Genomic DNA, 22,362 nt, shown 5'->3' on the forward strand with positions numbered 1-22,362 from the left:
ACTTACTCTATTAGTGGTGCTCCATAAAGAATGATAATTCCATGAAACAGTATACATGAGATGAAGAAGAACACACAGCATTTTAGAAATCTGGTTACCTAAAAAAAAAAAAAAAAAAAAAAAACCCACCACTAAATATCAGGATAATGCTCTATAAATAGTACATTAAGCAATATACATTCTTCATTTTATCAACAGTGTTCCACTATGCCTACCTTGGAAACATGCCATTCAAATTATTACATTGGGCTATGGTTGAAACTAATAATTTAATATAAAAGTTTTCCTGTGTTTAGTGTTTTAAAAATAAAAATCACACTTCAGTTTTATGTGTTTTACCTACTGTACTACTATTACAAACAACACCTACAATTACTATAACCGAGAAGGATAACATGAAGAAAAATGTTTCCCAGTTTGTTTCCCGTGCACCTTTGACAGTACTTGTGTTGTATGCTTCTTTTATTGGAATGCATCTTCCACAAAGTACTAAGGAAGATTAGAAAATAAACAAAATATTTTAAAAATTGGCAGAGAGACTCCGAGACATCATAGTATATAAAACTATATTTGACTCCAACTACATTTTAAAACTGACTAGATTTCAACATGACAGTGCCACTTTCAGAAATGACTATCTAACTTTCTACAATCCTGTAATAGGGGTTCTCAAACTTCATTGGACCGCGACCCCCTCTGAAAAGAAAAATTACTACAGGACCCCAGGAGCGGGGACCGAAGCCAGAGCCCACCCAAGCCTCACCACCCCAGGGGATGGGGTGGCAAAGCCAAAGCCCAAGAGCTTCAACACCAGGCAGGGGGCCTGTAACCTGAGCCCTGCCACCTGGGCCTCAGCAAGTCTAAGCCATCCCTGGCAACCCCATTAAAATGCGGTCATGACCCACTTTGGGGTTCCGACCCACAGTTTGAGAACAGCTGATGTACATAATATTTTTTAAAATACATCATTAATTTTCTACCAGTTTATATGGTACTCATTTGTTACCTGTTTTTCTTCTGTAGGAGTCTGATGAGCAGTTTTGATTAAAGAAGCACCACCCAAATCTGAGTGGTTCTATTCAAATCAAGTCACAAAGGAAACTTCCAACATTAGTTAAGTTTCATGTTCCTTGTAAAGTTAAGTTTTTTTTTTTCAAGTTACAAATCCTTAAAAAGGTTTTTTTAAATATTTTTTGTATCATTTTGCCCCTTATCAAATAAATCAATGTCACCTCACACACTGTGTGCAAAATTATTGCTTTCAAGCTATTTGGCTTGTCAAGCTATTTGAACATCACCAAATTCTTAGTAACAGTGGTCTAACCCCTTGGCTCAGCAACTGAGGTGCAGAAGAAAGGTGATGTGAAGATGCTTTTGTGCTTCCCCAATCCTGGGCTTGCTGGGTACTGGTCCAGACCCCCATGCTAAAATTAATTTCTTTTGTGTTCACATTCCCAATACCTCACTTGCAAAATATAGTATTATAGTGTCTTTTATAAAATTGCAGTGCCTGTGGGAGCTGGTTTGGTTGTTCAAGTGACCTTAACTATCCATTCCAATACTTTCCCAATTAATTTTGCTACACTTTACGTTCATTTAAATTTCCATGGGTTTAATTTTTTTTTTTTAAAAAAACACTTTCAAGATTTTACTGTTTTTCTTTATCAAATTATTGCTATGTCTTAACAACTATTAACTGCAGAGGAGAACAAACCTCTCCATAATGCTGGTTTAGGCCCTAATCCTGCAGTGACCTGTGTCTATATAGACCTCTGCATTCATAAGAGTCCGACGGACTTCTGCCAGAGTGGAGCTTATTGGGAGATCATTGTCTTAGACTATAAACCACCAGTTCTTGAAAACACACTAAGACATATCTTAGCAAGGACCCCTGGGTTTGCTGACAGTGTCAGAGGTAGAAAGATCCCAGTTGGAGTGGAGTTGCCAGTATCAGGACTCCTGGGTCCTCTACCTGACTCTGGGAGGGGAGTGGGGTCTAGTAGTGTGAGTACAGAAATACTCCCTCCTGAAAACTTGAGTAGAAGAGAATGTTTAACATTGATGAAAATACTGGAAAACTCATTTTAAAAGATAATACACACTTACTCAGCTCATTTACAAAGGCCAAGATTTGACAACCAAGCACTTTAACGTATTTTGTCCTTTCACTTTCCTAGTTGATTCCTTCAGTAAAAAGACAGTCAATCCTCCCTCAAAGCTACTAGCATCAAGTTAACTATACAGAGTCTTACCTTGTGAGCAAATGAAATTCTCTTAGAAGATGGATTTGGTTTAAGTACTATATACAAGATTATATTTACAGTTGTTACACAAATAGAACAGATGCACAACCAGATAAGGTGTGTTCCCAAAACTGAGAAGTTCTCCAAGAAGAAAGGTGGAACAACAATTGTTAGGATAATGGAAAATACACAGACAATGTGGGCAGACAGCAGTCTCTTTATTTCTGTATCTTTCATGGTGTTCTATCGTGACTATCCACCTACAATAAAGCAAATAACATTATTGTAGTTAATTACTGAAAAGCTTGAGAGGGAGGAAAAAAATATTATTTTTCCTGGTTGGAATGCATAGCAAGATAAATTATGTGTTGCTCTAAACCAGAAAACTCAGTTTAGGAGCAATCATGATGTTTCATTCCAAAAAAGTTTCAGAATAAAAAAGCCAGCAATAAAATACTTGAAAATTGGCTACCCAGTGGTTCAAAAGCTGGCTGAACTGAATACTCACATACACTAGATGATGCTGATTCACTGCTGATTAATTTGATTTTGAGACAACTAATAGGAACATTTTGATGACTTTTTTATATAGAACATTCCTCTGAAGTATTTACAACAACATTGTGAAATACCGGTTCCCATGGTTGAGCACAAAGAGAAAATACACATAAACAAATATGAAACTGAGCATTTTCATTCTCCATGTGAACAAAAGCACACAGAGTAAACAAAAAGTAAACAAACAGCACAAAAAACGAAAAGCAGATTTGAAAAAATAACTGCTTTCATAGTTTGAAGTGTTAAAACATGGGAACGCTGAAAAATATATATAAAATTCTAAATTGATGGAAACTCTTTAAAGAACAGGTGCTATTTTCAACCTTAACTATCCACTTCTATTCAACCTAAATTTGTAACTGTTTGGAGGTAGGGCATTCAAATAACTAAGTTTTAACCCTTACTACATACAAGCAAAAAGAAATTCAAGAAGCTAACTCTTCAGCCCACCCTCTTGTGATTTTCTCAGAGATATGGGGAATCCTGATTTTGTTGGGCAAGACAAAACAATTACACAGTCTTGTAAGATACACTGGGGAGGGGGAAGGGTTCCTGCTCAATATTATTCTGTACCATTCTTTGCAACCTGCCATTGGCAACGGATTGCGATAATGTTTCCTGCTACAACATCTGATGCATGGGCCATGCTGATGTTTGCATCCCCAGGCAGTGACAGTCTGCACCACAGGCTTTGTGCCATCGGGCAATTTGCAGAGAGGCAAAATGTCATGACCTGTCTGCTTCCTAGCCTATGTTCAACCTCCCTCAACCAGCACGTGACCAGCATTCATCCCCGAATTTGGTGAGGAGCGGCGGGAGGCCCTGCGGCGGGGAGAGAGGCAGTGAGGGAAGCAGCGGGAGGAGCAGCCTGCGGCGGGGGGGAAGCAGCCGGCGGGAGGGGGGAGGCAGTGGGGGAAGGCATCGGGAAGCACAGCCTGCGGGGGGGGGGGGAGCAGCCGGCAGGAGAAGGGGGAGGCAACGGGAGGCGCAGCCCCGCGGGAGAGGGATGGAGGTAAGACCATCTTCCTCTTACCTGAGTCACATCCATGAGGCAGTGGGCGGGGCTACACCGAACGCGAGGTCAGAGGTCATGGGGCTCACCTGCCCCTTCGCTTTAGTCTCTGCGTAGGTAGCCGCGCCGGGCGCGTTGCAGAGGACACAAGGGCTGAGATTGACAGGTGGTGATAACCAATCAGGATAACTGGCTATGTGATTTGGGCAAACCGATAGGCTGGGTCCGGTGGGGGGGCAGGCCGAGGCGGAGGCCGGAAGCGGAGAGCCGGCAGTGACGGTTTGTTTACGTTTTCAGAGCTCCTGCCTCCCTGCGGCTGGCCGGCGGCGGCGGCGGCGGCGGAGCCTGGCGCGCGATTCTGGCTCAGCATGGTCTGCGAGAAGTGTGAGTCCCCTGGGGCAGCCTCCCCCACGCCGCACCCCTTCCCGGCGCCGGGATTGAGACTCCCCCGGGAGCCTGCGCTGAATCCCCGCCCAGGGGCTAACCCACGACACTGGCCTGCGGCCCCTCCCCCGTTAGCGAGAGGGGCCCAGCGGCCTCTCCGCGGTCCGTTCTCAGGCCCCGCCCCTGCCCTCTGGGCAAGTGGTGGGCCCGCGGGGGCAGGTCTCCCTTTTCGGGCTGGGCCTCATCTCCCCCACCCTCCTTCCCCGGCTGGTAGGTGGGCACCGAGGCGGGCATAGCTATGGGCTGAGCTGCCCAGGTTTGTGTGGAGCCCTTGCTGCATGGCGCCCACTCGATGTTTGCCCCACCGCTTCTTGGCTGTCCCAGCTGTTGCCCCATGGCTTGAACCTGTGTCATTGCTTCTGTGGGTGAACTGGCATCTCTCACCAAGGGAACCTATAAAGGCCAAGCACAGCCTGGCCTCCGATCAGGAGCTTGCTGACCACTGACTCCAGAAATACATATTTTATGACATTTGTAGTAATAAGCAGCATTTGCTTAGAGGCCTTAATGGAAACTGGGTCTAGTCCCCCCCCGCTGTATGTTCTGTTATAGGTGAGAAGAAACTTGGCACTGTAATTACACCTGACACATGGAAGGATGGAGCAAGAAACACTACAGGTATTGCATTTGAAGAGTTACTGAATTGAGGATGAATTTATGCTCTTATTAGATGTCAGTAGATAACTGTCCTTCACTTTAGTCAGATTCTTTCCCATGATAATTCAGTCTATTGGGAATGTAACTACTTTGATCTTCTGTGGTGCTGTATGTGTTTGTACTATATCGCAGTACGAAATAATGACGCGTGTAAGCATGGACTAAGAGGACCTGTTGTCTGCATCTTAATCCTTGGAGTACCCTATATTCATTTTTTCCACCCATTTATTTGCTCTAGTCTACTCACCCTCAACATTTTACTTTGCACCCACCTTCAGGCTAATCTTCCTGATCAGTATTTCACTTGGTTATTCTTGGGTATTTATGAGTATTAAATTTATTTTAAAAACACTTATTTTATATTGAACTGTTACATATTTAGTAGCTAAATGGAACCTGAACACCAAACTAACAAACAGTAGATTTAAAATGGGGTATTGGAGTGTAATTAAATATGACTGCTCATCCTTTTGGGAGGAAGAGAGAAAGGAAAGGACTCCCTGGTGGTTAAGGCACAGAACTAGGAGTTAGAAACCCTCGGTTCCATTTCCAGCTCTGCCATGGACTTTCTGTCTAATATTGGACAAATAACTAAGGCCTCAATTGTGCAGTGCAGTAGTCCACCCACCTGGAGCTTTACATACCAATTCTTTGAAGACAATAGGAAAAGGACCCAGACCTTTACCCATTTTTCCCCTTGACCAAAACCTGTATCAAATTAACTGTACAGTGGAAATGAGAATTCATATATTGAGACCAAATTATAGTTTGTAGAGATTCTCTGATGGAAGTTCCTGTAAATGTACAAAATATTGAGTATGCATTCTCTAAGAGTTATGTTTTAATACAGTGTCTCCAAGCAAGCTGATTGAACTGCGTCTTACGTTAGTCACAACTGTTCATGTCCTTTAGATAACTTTTCATTATTTATAATATATTGCACTTCTGCTACATTTAGTGGATAGTACAGGGGTTCTCAAACTGGGGGTCGGGACCCCTCGGGGGTTGCGAGGTTATTATATGGGGGGGTCACGAGCCGTGAGCCTCCACCCCAAACTCCGCTTTGCCTCCAGCGTTTATAATGGTGTTAAATATATTAAAAAGTGTTTTTAATTTGTAAAGGCGGTGGCACTCAGAGGCTTGCTATGTGAAAGGGGTCACCAGTACAAAAGTTTGAGAACCACTGGTATAGTAGTAGTAATATGAGAACTCAATGTGGGTTCTATTGGACTTTCAAGACTTATGACGTTCCTGGGCTCTTGTTTTGAATGAACTTTTCCCCCTTATTTGATCAAGCCTGGGAGGGGCATATGGGTATGTCTCTTGTTTTTAATTTATTAAATAAGCTTTTTACAAATGACTTTGATATTAGTCAGTACATTGGTTTATCTTTCCTCTATAAAGAAAGTGGCGGACGAAAACTAAATGAAAATAAGGCACTGACTTCAAAGAAGGCAAGGTTAGTATTGCAATTTTAACTTTACTCAGATAAGAATAAAGATCTTATAAAGTTTTTACTGGGACAAAACTTTTTTCATGTATTTCTGAGTAATTTTTAAAACTGATATACAATTCTCATTGTATTTGTCTGACAGAACACAAGCTATCTGAGGCAAAGACCGTGCAATATTATGGTGCTATAAATATTTGTAAACAAACGTATGCATCTTCAGACTTGTCTTGTATTGCTGTGTTCTAGGGAGAACATAGCAATACAACTGCCCAAACATTGCAATGTTTAAGTCCACCCTAAACTTTCATATATCTGCCTAGTTGTCTTATTTTAGATTTGGTGAGGAAGGGTTTGATATTGTTGAGGAATTGGGAGATCTGGGTTCTGTTATTGCAGGGATGAGCAAACTTTTTGGCCCGAGGGCCATATCGGGGAATAGAAATTTATGACGGGCCATGAATGCTCACAAAATTGGGGTTGGGGTGTGGAAGGGGGTGCGGGCTCTGGGTTGGGGCTGGGGATGAGGAGTTTGGGGTGTAGGAGGGTGCTCTGGGCTGGGACCAAGGGGTTTGGAGGGCAGGAGGGGGATCGGGTGTGGGAAGGGGTGCAGGTTCCAGCTGTAGGTGCAGGCTTTGGGATGGGGCTGGGGATGAGAGATTTGGGATTCAGGAGGGTGCTCCGGGCTGGGATCGAGGGGTTTGGAGAATGGGAGGAGGATCTTTGGAGTGCGTAGGAGCCAGAGAGGGCCATGCCGCATCTTCTGGGAGCCGCATGGTGCGGCCCTGGCCGGAGCCGGGCCGAGCCGCATGGTGCGGCCCCAACCCAGCGCCTCAGCGGGAGCGGGGCCGAGTGGCATGGTCACATGGCTCGCGGGCCACAGTTTGCCCACCCCTGTGTTATTGTCTCTGACAAGACTTCCTGTGAGACCATAAGTAACTGAGAAACCTCCGAGTGCCTGTTTATCTACTTGTAAAATAGTGTGATAGTTGTTGGCCTCACAGGAGTGTTGAGGCTTAATTCCCTTTTTGCAGAGTGCTTAGAGACCATTAGGTGAAAGGTATGGAAGTGCAAAATATTCTATCATTAATAGTTTACAAATAAAGACTTACATTTGATCAGCTTTGTCTACACGCTGCAGGGGTGTGCAGTGGGCCATATTATTAGCTTCCATATGCCATATTTGGCCTTAGGACTCTTTGAATGTCTCTCTCCTAGGCCATAGTTTCTCTACATTGTCTGTTTATAGCCACTGTAAGTTCAGTGATTTTGCAATTATCATGATGAGGCAGATGAGAGTACTTTCTCCTATGGCTTTTACATGAACATCTAATGTATGGAATATTTTATTTTTTCATCCTAGATTTGATCCTTATGGGAAGAACAAATTTGCAATATGCCGGATTTGTAAGAGTTCTGTTCATCAGCCAGGGTCTCACTACTGCCAGGGATGTGCTTATAAAAAAGGTGAGATTTATGTAGCATGACTTTTCCTTCCCCATCCAGCTTGAATTTAGTGCACAAATGGAACTCCACTTGTTTTAATTTTAGGCATCAGAAATAGTAGAGCTGAAGAATAATTCAAACTTACCTTGGTAGGTTTATGGAAAATTGTTATTGAAGGTTGCTGTTGCTGAGCAACTGCATGAACTCTCTCTTAATATAAAATAATGTGATTGTGTTTAAAATTAATTTATAGATTTGTGGATTCCAAGGCCAAGAAGGGACCATAATGATCATCTAGTTTGACCTCGTATATAATGCAGGTCATAAACTTCCACCCCCAACTTCCCCAGAGCATATATGTAGTATTAATTTAAAAATTCCCAGTGAAGGAGAACCCACCATGTCCATTGTTAAAGTGTACCAATGGTTAATTAACCTTGATGTTAGAAATGTACACCTTATTTCCAGTCTGAATTTGTCCAGCTTCAATTTCCAACCATTGGCTCTTGTTACGCCTTTGCTGCAGTTTTCCCATATAGTCTCAAATTTTACTTTATATTTAATAGTCTCACACCAAAAGAAATGATCTTTAGGTTCCTATATCATACAAGCCTCACAAGGCCTCTGATTCTGGCTGTGTGGCACAAAAGGAAGAGAGGGATACCCAGTTTGTGAGAGAATTGAGCGATGGTGGTTCTTGAAGAGTGCATATGTCAATGGTTGTCTTTGTGGCTGACTCTGACTTCCCATGAACCCAGCTGCAATTTGTGGCAATCAAATGGAGCAACCATATGCCACTGCCAGTAGAAGGATAATGCAAATTTTACTGAAGGAGACTTATTGGCCCAGTTATACAAGTACTTGGTCCATTGTAAATGAAGCTTGCACTAAGCTGAAACTGAGAAGTAAAAGGTTTTAGAGTGGTAGCCCTGTTAGTCTGTATCAGCAAAAACAACGAGGAGTCCTTGTGGCACCTTAGAGTCTAAATAAATCTATTAGTCTCTAAGGTGCCACAAGGACTCCTCATTGTTTTTAGAAGTAAAAGTTAAAGATCAAATCAGCAACACAAAGAAGCAGACTATTGCAATGCATCCATTATGGTATATACAATAGTGTTTCCATACCGTTGAGCTTGGCACACACAGGGGTGAATTGATACTCCATTCCTGACTCTAAACTTCCTAGCTTTTATTGGTTTATAGCAGACCTTTAATTATATTTAAGGCTGTCAATTAATCGCAGTTTTGCAAGTGATTAACGCAAAACAAATTAGCTAGATTAAAAAAAAAGTAATGATTAATCACAGTTTTAATCACACTGTTAAGCAATAATAGAATACCAATTTAAATGTATTATAAATATTTTTGGATGTGTTCTACATTTTCAAATATATTGATTTCAATTACAGCACAGAATATAAAGTGTACAGTGTTCACTCTATATTTTTATTACAATTATTTGCAAAAAAAATAAACAAAAAATAGTATATTTCAATTCACCTGATAAAAGTACTGTGGTGCAATCTTTTTATTGTGAAAGTGCAATTTACAAATATAGAATTTTTTTTTTTTTTTACATAACTGCACTCAAAAAGAAAACTGGAAAACTTTAGAGCTTACAAATCCACTCAGTCCTACTTCTTGTTCAGCCAATCACTTAGACAAATAAGTGAGAACAGGTGTTTGCATGACACTGTTGTAGCTGGCGTTGCAAGGTATTTACATGCCAGATATGCTAAACGTTGGTATGACCCTTCATGCTTCGACTTATAGGCACTACAATACTTGTATGAGGTGAATTGAAAAATACTAATTCTTTTGTATATCTTTTTATAGTGCAAATATTTGTAATAAAAAATAATGTAAAGTGAGCACTGTACATTTTGTATTCTGTGTTGTAATTTAAATCAGTATATTTGAAAATGGAGAGAAACAACCAAAAATATTTATAATAAATTTAAATTGGTTTTCTATGATTTAATAGTGCAATTAAAACTGCGATTAATGGTGAGACTTTTTTAATTGCGTGATTAATTGCAATTATTTTTAATTGTTTGACAGCCCGAATTATATTAGTTATATATGTTTGTTAGTTATTTACCCATAGTGTAGCTGTATCATTGAGACATAAACTGCTTTAGCAGCCATAATATCACTACTGCATGATTTGCCATTTCTGATAAAAATCAAGAGAGCACACAAACAACTTGAGAATGAGAGCTCATTCTACTCATCCGTCAACTTTTCCTGTTTGACAACTTTTTGGAAGAGACACTCTTTATAAAGACTCACAGCCATGAAAATCATTGAAAAGAAATTTATCCAAAAAACCCTCAATATGACTTGTACACCTTATTCTTCATTTTTAGGCATCTGCTCAATGTGTGGGAAAAAAGTCTTGGATACCAAGAACTACAAACAAACATCTGTCTAATTATGTTGAGTGAGGATTTTATGCACTTGTTTCTGAAAATCTTTATACAGTTTAACTTCTAATCTAAAATAGCTTGTGAATATTATTCGAGAGTAATATGTGTCTGAAGGAAAAACTGAAAGACACGTTTGACCAGAAGTCTAAGAGAACTGACTTTTATTATTTTGGCACTAAACTTACCGATGTTTAAAAATAATGGTTTTACACATATTGATATAGTCCTGAATTGCAATGAGATGTCTACTAAGTGTTCAGATCAAAACCACCACCATCATAGCTCATAGATTCTCAGACTTTGTATTCCTGCTAGTCCACTGTTAGGTTTTGACTCTACCACTTACGTAATAGTGTAAACATTTTGTAAATGCTTAAAATATGAGATCATGTCAACTCATTAAAGTTATTGTTCCTGTTCAGTTTCAGTTTACTTTATTTTCTGATAACTTGATGTATTTGTAATTTTCCACATTCAAAAATGAATGGTTACAGTTTTGTCCTGCACTGAGGAATGTTGGTGTGTAGATATAAACAACACTTCACTCTTGTTGAGACTTTTCATTGGTTTACTAACTGGAGTAACATTGGTCAAATTACAACAAATGATTTGAATACTAAATAAAAAATAAACCCAACATGTTACTAATTTAAATTAATAACTACCAATTTACTTCAGTTAATGTTACCTTTGCGGCTGAAGATAGCGGAATGCTTTAGAAATATCTTATCAAGTCTCCTCTGTGAGATTAGTTATTACAGCCATTTTTCACAGGGATGTCCGCTTGCTCAACACAATAAAATGAATCTTAATGCTAATCCCCTGATATTCTTCATGTCCTACTGTAGTTGGAGTGTGATCTTAAACATCTATTTTGGAACTAAGGTTCTTGAAAGCTGTGCTAGTATAAGTGCTTCAGTAGAACTATGAAAAGTGACCTTCACAAACTGAGTAGGAGGGACTGAAGCTGTACATCCACCTTCCTGGGAAGGAGGGTGCTTATTTGAGAGAGAGAGAGAGAGAGAACCTAGAAGTAGTGGTGATTGTAAAGGTGAGCATACTGAACTTTATCTGGTGCTGTTCCTTACTATGTGGCTAATCATAGAAAATTAGGGTTGGAAGAGACCTCAGGAGGTCATCTAGTCCAACCACCGGCTCAAAGCAGGACCAACCCCAACTAAATCATCCCAGCCAGGGCTTTGTCAAGCCGGGCCTTAAAAACCTCTAAGGATGGAGATTCCACCAGCTCCCTAGGTAACCCATTCCAACGCTTCCCCACCCTCCTAGTGAACTAGTTTTTCCTAATATCCAACCTAGACCCTTCCCCACTGCAACTTGAGACCATTGCTCCTTGTTCTGTCATCTGCCACCACTGAGAACAGCCTAGCTTCATCCTCTTTGGAACCCCGCTTCAGGTAGTTGAAGGCTGCTATCAAATCCCCCCTCACTCTTCTCTTCTGCAGACTAAATAAGCCCAGTTCCCTCAGCCTCTCCTCGTAAGTCGTGTGCCATAGCCCTCTAATAATTTTTGTTGCCCTCCGCCAGACTCTCTCCAGTTTGTCCACATCCTTTCTGTAGTGGGGGGCTCAAAACTGGACCTGATACTCCACATGTGGCCTCACTGAGGGGAATAATCACTTCCCTCGATCTGCTGGCAATGCTCCTACTAATGCAGCCCAATATACCATTAGCTTTCTGGGCAACAAGGGCACACTGTTGATTCATATCCAGCTTCTCATCCATTGTAATCCCCAAGTCCTTTTCTGCAGAATTGCCGCTTAGCCAGTTGGTCCCCAGCCTGTAGCAGTGCTTGGTATTCTCCATCAGGTGCAAGAAATATTAATAAAAGTACTACAACTATCCTGAGCTAAAGGACTGTTAACTGTTTGTAGCAGCCTAAGTCAAGAGAATGCTCTTCCAAAGCTACCAGAACTTGTAGGGATTTTAAGTCTTTAGAATCCTCCTTTCTCCTCCCACTGAAGTATCACTTAAGCACTGAGAGTATCATATGCACCATGTACAGCTACACAAGGACTTGTTTTTGTTTCCTTATATGTAATATGTGAATATTTTAAACCTATATTTTTTTCTAAGGGTCGGCGTATGGGTTCCCCTTTCAGCTCCTGGAAACCCTGGCTGGTAAGCCTTCCTTGTGAATTAAGCAGCACACACAGTCCACCAGGGCACTTCCACCAAGCATCTTTATTATTGTTTATATTCTAGGTACATCCCAGCAGTTATATGGAGCCCCTTTCTGCTCCCTGTTTCAGCCTTTTATACTGCCTGCTTTCTTCTCAGCACTGTCCAGCTGGCGAGATAATTACCACATTAGCTCATCAGGCTTCATACAGATGCAAGTGATCCCTTCTACCCTTCCAAACCCAGACTACCTCAGTCACTCCTACTCTCTACACCCAGTGCCAGGGGTGTTCTAAGTGGCTGGCTTCCAGTGGCCTCAAATTATGGTGGCTAACATCACCCCATCACAGGGTCCCTTCCCTTGCTACCACTATCCCTTTTTGCTTGATTTGCAACTCCCTTCAGCTATCACTCATTTGTTTCATTCTGTGAATAGCTGTATTGAGTTTAATTTTTCTCTTGTTGTCACAACTATTACTGAAACAACTTCATGATTCACCCAAGAAATACTGTGAACTGTTGGTGGTGATATTTCCTGATGGGAGGTGGAAAAAACTGAGCTATGAAGAAAACATTAGGTGTGGCAAGCCAGTCTGTTTGCAGCCCGCCTTCTCCAATTGCCCTGCTGCAGCAGAGCTGGATGCAGGTTTTGTGGGGTGCTGTATTGATATAAGCCCCTGCTGGTTGTCAGTATTCAGTATAGAACAGTTTCAGGGGAAGGGTTTGGCAACCAGGCCAGGGATTAAAGAACTCCTTTTAATGAAGGGGATAGAGAAGAAGGGAAATGAAAGTGTCAGCTTTTCGGATGGAATATAACAGGAGTGTGTATCGTATGTCTTGACAGTGACCTCAAGTAAGTCTTTTGTGGTGGGGGTGGTTTCCCCACAGGAGTAGAGCTCTGTGCAGCTACACAGTTGGATAATGAAGAGGGCTGGCCTAGTGCTTCAGAGTGGTGCCTGTTACTAACTCCTGTATGGTAGTTTGAATATATCCCTCAGAGCAGCAGTATCTGCCACTGCCACATTTCATACTCCCAGTAGAAAGAGTCCATGGTGATGGCTGTAGTAGTGGTGCTGTGTCTTGGCAAAGACCTAAAGAAATAAGTGATGGAAAACATGTCATGTTCCTTTCTATCCCAGGTAGGGAAGTGACAGTAACATTGCTATGGTCAGCCAGCAGTCACTGGTTGAAATACACTACTTCTACCTCCTGAGGTGTGTTTCTACTCCTGTGGAAACTACCAGGCCAAAACCTGTGTAAGTGCTCTAATATGACAGTTTTAAAACTTCTGTTTGCCTTTTCTGCACAGAGCTGATGTATCATCAAAAAGTAATTGGAAAAAACTGGTATTTACAAGATCATTACAGGCACAATAATTTCTTTAAATACCTTAATTTCTTCCTTTGCTTCTGCCAAGCCATGCCTTGACTTTCTTTGGAAGCAGTCTTGGATCTTCTGTCTCCCTGTTTTAGGGAGAGTCTGGTAAAGGCATGGTTATTAAATTCAGTGGAGCTCTGCTGATTTACACCAGAAGAAAATGGAGCCCAATGGAAGAACAGTGTAAAATCAAGTCCATTAAGACACCTAGGTTGCATCTCTTTAATTGGGTAACATGCAAAATGTCTCCCATTTCACACCCTAGTCAAAAGCTTCACCCGTGTAAAAGTTTGGGCTAACAGTAGATAAGGAAAGATCTTTCTGTGTAACCAACTCCAGCACGTAAGTCTCTAACTTGAAAAAAAAATCTTATATGTCAGGAAATGTATGTTTTCTCTGTCCATTGTTAGAGCAGAACCTAAAGTGGCATATTCTGAAAACTAGGATGTGATGCAGTATCTGCCCTGCATAGGTGAATGAAGGATTAACAGGAGTCTGATATCTCAGCCCGCTTTGCTGCACCTAGAGGATTTGTCAGTCTTGATTTGTTGTTAGATCCAGCTGGAGGGGAGGTGGGTCTTCATAAAAGAAATCAGTGAATGCTACAGGTGAAATCCAAGAAAGAGACCCAGTAAAGAGGATTTCCCTCTCTGGGGAAAGCTGATGGAAGAAGGCTTTAGGGATGGAATCCCTATGAAGGCCTTGGAAAGGGGGCAAGGATGAGAGAGAGTCCTGAGGGTTTGTGTTCCACTCAAGAGAGAGCAGGAGTTGGCAGGACCTATGGAGAAGCCAAAGACCTGTGAACTAGAAGAGAGACTAGAATGAGTGGAGAAGCCCCATGAGGGACTCAGAGATAGGAAGTGGCCCGGGGATACAGTAGTGCATCTGAAAGCAGGGTCCCTGGGACCAGAGGTGAGGATGAAACTGGGTTCCCCTATCAGTCCTGAGGAAGGCATACAAGGACTATTGAGCCCAGAGTGAGGCTGAAGATAGAGCCTCAAGGATGGGCTGAGGAATAGACCAGAAAGGGGCAGAAGGATCTTTTGGGTTGTTTTTTTGGACTTTTAGGTGTGCTTTTCCCACCCCAGAGGGGTGGGATTAAAATGTGACCTGGCCAGAAGGCTGAGTTGTGAGAAGAAAACTCTACAGGACTGGAGTGACTGTCAGCAGGGGGTGTTAGAGTGGAAAAAGCTACGACATCCGCCAGCTATGAGGGGACATATGCTGCAGTGAGTCAACTCTTTCACATAGCATAAATGGGGATCTTTTACCTTGATGAGATAAAATCAATGATGTTAAGAGACATTACGCTCCTACAGCAAGAGGAGATTATAGGATGCTCATTTCCAGTTTTCTGTCTGAAAACAGATTGTTCAGTTAGTCTGTTCAGGCTCACATGCCTGTTACAGGCTGTACCTTTTCCAAATCTAGTAATTCTTATTTTCTGTGTTCTCCCCAGGTTAAAAGGTGTATTTATATTATTGCTATGTTCCTGAATGTGTCCTGTTCAGTGTGCTGATGAGATCTGATTACACATATGATTGCTCAGTGTTAGGAGTTGGACTTGCAAACCGAGTAATTCTAATCACATGAAAGAATTAAACTGGATTTATACTGTTGTGACGCATGGCTAGAAAGGGTTAAACATCCTGCAAAATAAATAACCCTCAAAAGACATGTGGGGAGATAATGTTTGTGTTTTTGTGTATTTACATATGTATGAGTATGAATTATGCAAATACCTTGCAGTGCTGGCTACAAAAGTGCCATGCAAATGCCTGTGCTCACTTTCTGGTGACATTGTAAATAAGAAGAGGACAGCATTATCTGCGGTAAATGTGATAAACTTGTTTGTCTGAGCGATTGGCTGAACAAGAGATAGGACTGAGTGGACTTGCAGGCTCTAAAATTTTACATTGTTTTATTTTTGAGTGCAGTTATTTTTGTACATAATTCTACATTTGTAAGTTCAACTTTCATGGTAAAGAGATTGCACTATAGTCCTTGTATTAGGTGACTTAAAAATACTATTTCTTTTTTTTATAGTGCAAATATTTGTAATCTGAAATCAAAGTATATATTATTTTGATTACAACACAGAATACAATATATGTGAAAATGTAGAAAAACATCAAAAATATTTAATAAATTTCAGTTGGTATTCTATTGTTTAACAGTGTGATTAATCGACAGCCCTAATTAGGTGTCAGTGCTAGTGGCCTAGATTGCTATAACCATCTGTTGTTTATGAGCATTGGCTCAATGGCATCTGGGTACCTCCATTCTCTCTATTGTCCTAGCAGGGGTTTACAGAGGAAATAGCAGGGAGAAAAACTGAAAGGTGGATGGCAGAGAACTCACTCTGAATATGATTGCAGAATTTCTGCATTTGGCATAATATGGCTGTAGAGAATGCAAACAGAATTCCTGAGGAGCAATAGTATCTTTGCAATCTCAGTCATCAGAACTGGCCCAGTCTGTGGACCATCTGATTAAACAGACTGCCATCTCCCAGTAACAGAACCAAGTGTTTCTGCTTGTGACGAACCATAAATTTATTTCAGAGTGAGGTCCAATAGGGTTTGGAACAGCCTGACCACGTATGTCGTAGTAATATCAGCATGAGAGGCAAGAAACGCCCCATCTGTACTGGCTGATTTGTTTTTCACCTACTTTTGCTGCCTGGAGCTTGAGGTGTACTTAGAGAGTTGCTGCCAAGTATATGTGAGGTGCACTCACGTTCTTCATGACTGGTGAAGGCCACCAGAGAGAATCTGCATTCATTGTTAACACCTCCATGTGGAGGGCAGGGTGCAGTGATGTGCTGGCGAGGGCTCCTAAAACCCCTGTTTAAAATACTACCACCAAACTGAAGGAAGGTGTTCCAGATCGTAGTGAGCAACCCCTCCTGCTCACCCACTAGGACCACTGTGAGAGGAATCAAAGCCTCTTTGATCTGGATCCCCTGAGGTATGTGAACTTCTGGAGCCTCAGCAGGTTGCAGCACTGGTTCCTCTCTTGACCGAGCTGGCACGCTCTTTGGGCACTGTCAGTCACTCTGGTACCACTTCTTGGAAATGGGATCCTCAGCCCAGCTGCCCTATGCCCCATGATCAGCACTGACCCCCAAGATATCCCAGTTACTTAAACACACCCCTTTCCCAGAACTCCACCCAAAAGATGTGTATCTTCTGATTCATAATTCAGGTCTTTCAGGGGGCATGCAGTAGTGAATTTGTGCAAAGTGTGTGTGTGCTGACTGAGACCTATGTACTCAACCAGTGAAAGTCAGACAGAATCAGACAAAACAATAACCACATCTGTGACCCAGTTTCCTCATCACTTTAGGACCTTCTCTGAGTGGCAGTCCGAGTCATTTGAGTTGTTCAGAGTCCTTGGGCCCATCTGGGCTCAGGAAAGCAGTCAGGACGCCCTGTGAGGTAGGGTTACCATCTGGCCAGAATTTGACTGGCCTGGTCAGTTTTCTTTATGTATTTGCCAGTTGCCAGAAAAATAATTTAATCTGCCAGGGTTTTTTTTATGTGGGTCTAAAGATTTGCATTATTATCACAATTCACCGAAATAGCTAATGTTAAAAGCTTCTGTGTCCAGCTACAGATGCTACGATGTTGACGTTAAAATAAGAAATAGCTGGAAACGGCAAAATCAAACGGCAAATACAAGTTCAAGAAATAGACTCAATGGATTTTCTTTACATATAAAGTTCCAAAACATTCACGTTTAAGTATATAGTTAAAATATAGAATCAATGCAGTTTGGGAAGAAATAATCTCAGTGAAGATGGACACAAACACAGCATCTTGGAAAAACACGACCAAGGTAAGAAAATGATGTTCTCAATCTTATCTATATATGTGCTTATCTCTCTAGATACTATAAGTGGCTGTTGAAGGGCGGAGTTGCCTTGTGGTTGGGGTTTGGGGTTGCAGCCGGCTTGCCTTGGGGTGGGGAGTGCCCAGTTTTTTTATATTTCAAGGGTAGTAACCCTACTGTGAGGGTGCTGCATGCTGGATGACCTCTCCCTGCTGGGGTTCCTTACCAAGCTTGTGTGACTTTGGTCTCTCCCACTCTACACTTCCTGTTTGTGTGTGGTTCTCTATTTAAACTCCTCCTGGTCACCTGGCTTCTTTTGTTCTACTCTTGGTAAGTTTCTACTGCTCTTTCCCCCCTGCCCCCTTTTCAGGGGCTCAGCTAAATGGGATCTACAAGGCTTGAGCTGCTTTCTAGCATAACTTTTGTGATGTCTAAGTATTGTCATTAATCTTTAGTATTTCCTTTTGTATTTGTCTGGTGTGTAGCTGTTACAGGCCCTGTCAGCAATCTTGGATCTACAAAGAGATAGGCACTTTAAATACAGCAGTTCCTCATAACAGAACTTCAAAATATCAATCAGAATTCATAAGTTATACAGATAAAGCACCAGTTCATAGGGTTGGGGTGATTCCCTGGACTCTGATGGAGTCAGTTCCCCTCTGGATACTGCCACAGATGACTTTTTAATTGGGGCTCATAAAAATACTTGTGAAGAGGTGGCTTTTGGCCTTTGGTATGGATCAGATTGCAATAAATGGAAGGGAGATGCTAAGATACTACAGTGATTGAGGCCAGCTATCTACCTCCTTAGACAGATATCTCCAAAATAGCTTTCCCATAGGAGGAACAACCCAGAAGCCCTCACTCCCCATCCCCATTTCCAAAGACACAAGCTAAGCTCCTTGTATATTATCAATGTTCTTAGCATAGTTTTCAGAAATAAAACATAAGCACTTCCAGCAAATGCACTTAATATATGTTTGGTTGCCAGGTGGTGGTGGGAAAGCAAATGGACAAATTCCCCATTCTCTCTTCCCACTGGGCACATATACCATTGGTGCATGGGTCCTATCACAGGATTTTTGTCATGCTCCTTGTTAAACTATTGGCCATACATCAAAGGCAAGATGCCCGCATTCTCTTAAATAGGCAATTGTTAGGCTCTTGCTCTGGAAATAATCCTAGGGCGCTATTGGTCTAATATTACACAGTTATATAAAATTAAATGGCAAAAAAACTCTTTGTAATGGCTCATGCCTTTTCAGAAGTAAAATTCAAACTTCTGAAATGCAGGAAATAGAGAGGTAAGGTAAGCACCCAGGCAACCATAACTCTGCTTGCCTGGAGCTGGCAAGAGCCATTGGGAATGATCTGCATGCACTCCAGTTGCTTTCAGTGGTTTAGGTGTAGCTTTACTGAATGGTGGAGGCAGTAGGTGGGGCAGGTGTGAGTGATATCAGAAGATCTGGGGATTAGCTTGAGGAGCATCTGAGCTGTGATTGATATGAGGAGATCTGGAGATCAGTATGAGCAGTGTCCTGTAGCTGTGATTGTGATGTGAGGAGGTCTGGGTCCACTTGTGTGTTATCAAAGGAAAGAGGTGCATGTGTATCTTGAGGTTCCACTCTGCATTGTTTCAGTACAGAATTGTGTAGGTTGTGTCAGTTAGCAGAGCGCTGGGGTCTTCTTGGCATGGGTATTGTCAGTAGTGAGGTGAGATGAGGTCAGTCTATGGATTGAATGCTGAGTAAAGGATAATATAGGCTTAGGTGGTATCCTGTGTGAAGGGGTTGTCAAAGGATATGAAGTGGTTTGTTACATGTTACAAGTGTGGTATTCTGTTCAGGGAAATAGGCATAGTGTTGAGCATAAGGCAAGTGCAGGGAGCACCTAAGGTGACCAGCTAGGAAGTGTGAAAAATTGGGTGGGAGTGGGGAGGTAATAGGCGCCTTTCTTAGACAAAGCCCTGAGTATTGGGACTATCCCTATAAAATCAGGACATCTGGTCACCCTAGTAGGACCTGTCAATTAGAGTGAAAAGGCAGAATGCAAATATGTGGAATTGCTCAAAGAGAACAGAGACAAAAAAAGCATCCTTTAAAAATTGGAAGTCAAATCCTACGAACAAAATAGAAAGAAGCATAAACTCTGGGAAGTCAAGTGTGAAAGCATAATTAGGCAGGCCAAAAAAGAATTTGAAGACCAACTAGCAAAAGACACAACAGTAACAGCAAAAAGGTTTTTAAGTACATCAGAAGCAGGAAGCCTGTGATCAGTGGGGCCACTGGACGATCAAGGTGCTAAAGGAGTAGTCAAGAAAGATAAGGCTGTTGCACAGAAGCTCAATGAATTCTTTGTATCAGTCTTCATTGCAGATGATGTGAGGAAGATTCCTACCCTGAGCCACTCTTTTTAGATGACAAACTTGAGGAATGGTCCCTGACTGAGGTGTCAATAGAGGAGGTTTGGGAACAAATAAACAGCAATAAGTCACCAGGACGAGATGGTATTCACCTGAGAGTTCTGAAGGAACTTTGCAGAACTATTAACAGTGGTATGTAACTTATTTCTTAAATCAGACTGTACCAGATGACCAGAGGATAGCTACTGTAATGCCAAGTTTTTAAAAAGGCTCCAGGGGCGATCCTGGCAATTAGAGGCAGGTAAGCCTAACTTCACTATCTGGCAAATTGCTTGAAACTACAATAAAGAACAGAATTATTATACACACAGATGACACGTGGGGAAGAGACAACATGGCATATGTAAAGGAAAATCATGCCTCATCAAGCTATTAGAATTTTTGAGGAGGTCAACAAGCATATGGACAAGGGTGATCCAGTGGATACAGTGTACTTGGACTTTTAGCAAGCCTTTGACAAAGTCCGACACCAAAGGCTCTTAAGCAAAGTAAGCAGAATATTCTCATGGAATAGTAATTGGCTAAAAGGTAGGGAACAAAGAGTAGAAATAAATGGTCAATTTTCACAGTGGAAAGCTGTAAATAGCAGGCTCCCCCAAGGATCTGTACTGGGACCAGTGCTGTTCAAATATTAATAAATGATTTGGAAAAGGGGGTCAACAGTGAGATGGCAAAGTTTGCAGATGATACAAAATCACTGAAGGTAGTTAAGTCCAAAGCTGACTACCAAGAGTTATAAAGGGATCTCACAAAACTGGGTGACTGGGCAACACAATTGCAGATGAAATTCAGTGTTGATAAGTGCAAAGTGTAATGCACGTTGGAAAACATAATCCCAGCTATACACAAAATGATGGTGTCTAAATTAGCTGTTGCCACCCAAGAAAGAGATCTTGGAGTCATTGTGGATAGTTCTCTGAAAACATCTACTCAATGTGCAGTGGCAGTCAAAAAGCTAACACAATGTTAGGAACCATTAGGAAAGGGGATAGATAAGACAGAAAATATGCCTCTACATAAACCTAATCCCTAGATATGCCCACATCTTGAATACCGTGTGCAATTCTGGTTGCCCCATCTGAAGAATAGTTTTGGTGCCTTCTGAATACTCTGTTGTACTCAGATTACATTTCCCTCAAATAAAAAAATCGGTCTTTGAGGAGGCAGTTTAGAGCAATATGCCTACTTTTATTTTTAATTTTATTTCAGATTTCTGCCCTGGGTTGGATTTAAGATCCCAATGCCTGGGATGATTGTATCATACCCTCAGAGCCACCCATGTGATGTAGAGAGAGTTTTCTAGATAGTTAGCCTCTTTCTCCACACATGCTTGGTGTAATCCATTAGGTGCATGAATAGGCATGTGAGCCTTAGCATGCCTAACTGGAGAAGCAAACTCTTTCAAATAAAATTTTAATTTGATTTCCCACATAGGGCTTGGTGGATGCCATGCATTCTGTTGGGATAATCCTTGAGCATCTATCTTTATTCCTTACACGTGGTATCGCCTTGTCCTGTTTGTTAAATAAATGTTTTACTTTTACTATAAACCACAGGTGGCCAAACCACAGCTCACAGGCCACATGTAGTTCTTTTACAGTTAAAGTGCGACTCGCAGGCCCTCCCATGTGGAGAGCCCCCCCCCCCCCAGCCCATTCTCAGCCTATCAGACTGGGACAGGGGTCTAGGGGCTTCAGCCCAGAGCCCCACCACCCTGCTGCAGGGCAGAAGCCCCGAGCCCTGCAGACATGCTTAGCTCTTGAACTACTTAAGATTATCGTATGCAGCTTGGAGGACGAGTAAATTTGGCTACCCCTGCTATAAACCAATGCAGTGCTGTGATTGACACAAGAGTGTTTGTTAAACCCCAGTTAAATTAATGAGCTACAGTGTACTCTCTCTCTAAAGGAGCAACTAACTTCTGGGAGTGTTCCATGAGAGGGCTGGACACTGCAGGGAGACATCTCTGGGAAACTCAGGTGTTAAGGTTCACTGTTACCTACAAGGCAAGGTTTGGACTGGCAGAGTCCTGAAGAGTTTGCTGGCCAGGCAAATAAGTTGCTCTGTCAGGGAGCTGTCACATGCTGAGGCTGAGAGGAGTAAAATAGTCACTCACAATTCTAGGAACCTCAGCAAATTGTCACATTGGCAGATGAGTTTGGGCAAAGTTAGAACTGGGAGGGAGTTGGGGTCACTCTTCAAAAAGTAACTGGGCAGTGGAAGCCAGCCTGTGACCTGCATGCTTGTTTACAAGCTTTTGGTGTCAAAACTGTGAGCCACAGTAGCATAGCATTGAAGGCAGCCAGAGTCACAGGGCAGACAGTGATACAACCCCTTATGGGTCTGGGTTGA

At 41.9% G+C, this 22,362-nt stretch overlaps 2 protein-coding genes across 5 annotated transcripts in view; one reads left to right on the forward strand and one right to left on the reverse strand.

Moving 5' to 3' along the window:
• The window catches only part of PIGF (phosphatidylinositol glycan anchor biosynthesis class F), a 47,447-nt gene extending 43,479 nt beyond the window's left edge, over window positions 1-3,968 (reverse strand). For both annotated transcript variants that reach the window (XM_074949382.1, XM_074949381.1), the window contains exons 1-3: window positions 3,835-3,968; window positions 2,253-2,503; window positions 7-98 (exon numbers count right to left, since the gene is read on the reverse strand). In XM_074949382.1, coding sequence (XP_074805483.1) covers window positions 7-98; window positions 2,253-2,480 — 320 coding nt within the window. In that variant the 5' untranslated portion in view covers window positions 2,481-2,503; window positions 3,835-3,968. The remainder of the gene's footprint in view (window positions 1-6; window positions 99-2,252; window positions 2,504-3,834) is intronic.
• On the forward strand, window positions 3,428-15,761 carry CRIPT (CXXC repeat containing interactor of PDZ3 domain). Of its 3 annotated transcripts, none has more exons than XM_074949384.1 (6): window positions 3,428-3,603; window positions 4,111-4,197; window positions 4,810-4,875; window positions 6,319-6,373; window positions 7,728-7,830; window positions 10,177-15,761. In XM_074949384.1, the coding sequence occupies exons 2-6, from the start codon at window positions 4,182-4,184 to the stop codon at window positions 10,303-10,305; spliced, it is 369 nt and encodes a 122-aa protein (XP_074805485.1). In that variant the 5' UTR covers window positions 3,428-3,603; window positions 4,111-4,181; the 3' UTR covers window positions 10,306-15,761. The 3 variants fall into 3 exon arrangements, with proteins under 3 accessions (XP_074805485.1, XP_074805486.1, XP_074805487.1); XM_074949385.1 differs by lacking the exon at window positions 3,428-3,603 and adding an exon at window positions 3,881-3,979; XM_074949386.1 differs by lacking the exon at window positions 3,428-3,603 and having other exon boundaries at window positions 4,043-4,197; window positions 7,728-7,831; window positions 10,179-15,760.
• The last annotated feature ends 6,601 nt before the right edge of the window (window positions 15,762-22,362 follow it).

This window comes from Natator depressus, chromosome 3 (genome assembly GCF_965152275.1).
Source record: "Natator depressus isolate rNatDep1 chromosome 3, rNatDep2.hap1, whole genome shotgun sequence".
Lineage (NCBI taxonomy): Eukaryota > Metazoa > Chordata > Testudines > Cheloniidae > Natator > Natator depressus.